The sequence below is a fragment of the Morone saxatilis genome, unplaced genomic scaffold (assembly GCF_004916995.1).
Source record: "Morone saxatilis isolate NCDOM2014 unplaced genomic scaffold, NCSU_SB_2.0 Contig2, whole genome shotgun sequence".
NCBI lineage: Eukaryota > Metazoa > Chordata > Actinopteri > Moronidae > Morone > Morone saxatilis.
The window spans coordinates 1,737,780-1,739,476 of record NW_023339762.1 but is presented as its reverse complement, the minus strand read 5'-3'; the positions used below and the strand labels follow the sequence as shown (position 1 = coordinate 1,739,476).

Below are 1,697 nucleotides of genomic sequence, written 5' to 3'. Positions count from 1 at the left end.
AAGGCGAGCAGTAATTAGTTAGTTGCAATCTGCAACTTCACTGCTATATGCCACAAAATCCTACACACTGGACCTTTAATGCAACACTGCCATTACATTACATTTAATCTTTATCTTTTAATTTGTTTCTCAGGGACTGGAAAAGGGTTAGAAATGTTATAAAAGCAGCAGCTGTACACAGTTACTGGTGCAGAGTGAGCTTTACAACTCCACTGCTTGAAAGCAGATCTCAAGCTGTTAATCAAGTTCAAACTTAAGTATAAACTTTAAGTACATAGAAACCCAATTTAATGGCCATCTAAATCAATGTATCTGATGCAGTGTGAAAAACAAAGGCATATTTCACATATTCAACTGACCACAGGCTAGTGGAATGACACAGCAGTGTAAAAATGGCGCCACTCATGGGAAATGGATGTGGGTGTCCTGCTGTTGCTGAATGGCAGACAACAAGATAGACGTAAAGAAAAAATTCTATGGTTGCACACATATTAATTGTGATATTAATCATTATGCTGAGAGGATTACACCTTAAAAAGTTAGCAACAATGAATGAGCAGCCAATGGTCAATGGCAGCTGAGAAGGATATACTATATAACTGTTACTGGCTGTTAAAGACATGATACCTTCCTGGTAATTAGGGCTAACTCTCCGCAGTAGAGTTAGAACACGGGTGTGATATCACACACTATAAAGGCTCTGTTTTCATACTGACTCTCAGCTTTAATTTGCAGCCGGAGAAGTCATGGGAGGTTGACCTGCAACACATGGAGAGCCTGATTGATGAGAGGACATCCTGTATAATTGTTACCAATCCATCCAACCCATGTGGCTCTGTCTTCACCATGGAGCACCTAAAAAAGATCCTCAAAGGTTAGCCGCACTTCTGCCCCTCTCTGGGGAAATGAGCTTTGAATTGGCACCACATAAACACAGCATTTGCCTCATCTTAGTGTAACGATGAAATGTTTTCCTCAGTGGCTTCCAGACACTGCGTTCCCATTCTGGCTGATGAAATCTACAGTGATATGGTGAGTACAGCTACACACAGGTTGGCAGGTGGGCTTGGCCAGCGAAACACATTTTCCATTACAGTGACAGCAGAGGTTGTGTTTCATCCGGTGGTATTTGCCCTGGCTCTGGATGCTGGGTGGACTGCCCCACATCAGCACAGCGGGGATTAGGGGGCCATGTGCTGTGAATGAGGCCTGGAAGCAGCAACCAGTAAGGTCAGCAAGGGCAAGCAGTAGACGTAGGCCTGGGGGATAGCTTTTTATACTCAGGCTGCATGCATGCACATGTTCAAAAGTGCCACCCAGTCCATGTATGATGATTTATCACATGGTGGTTGGAATGCATATTCAGAGGTGCTGCTCTGTCCAGAGTAAATTCTTGGGGGAAACATCATACATGGCATACATCAAATGATATCTTAGACTCCATTTTTAATGCCACAGCAGGGGCAAGTGGGGCACTGACAGGGGTGGCATAAAGTATGTGTCTGAGCTTTCCAGTAATTCCCAATTGCAATTCCAACACTGTTTATGGAACCCAGTATGCAGAAATATTCAAATACACCAGGTACATTTACAACAGATGCAAAAAAACTGCATGATTTTTGCCCCAAACTGCATGCCTTTAGCATAAAGTGGACATGTCTGCAAAGGGGAGACTTGTGGGTACTCATAGAACCCAT

General features: G+C 43.3%; 1 protein-coding gene across 1 annotated transcript in view; it reads left to right on the top strand.

Annotated features, from left to right (window-relative positions):
• tat (tyrosine aminotransferase) overlaps positions 1–1,697 on the top strand; it is a 9,765-nt gene that overhangs the window by 2,500 nt on the left and 5,568 nt on the right. Inside the window, exons 5-6 of the mRNA XM_035664405.1 lie at positions 736–874; positions 980–1,032. Coding sequence (XP_035520298.1) covers positions 736–874; positions 980–1,032 — 192 coding nt within the window. The remainder of the gene's footprint in view (positions 1–735; positions 875–979; positions 1,033–1,697) is intronic.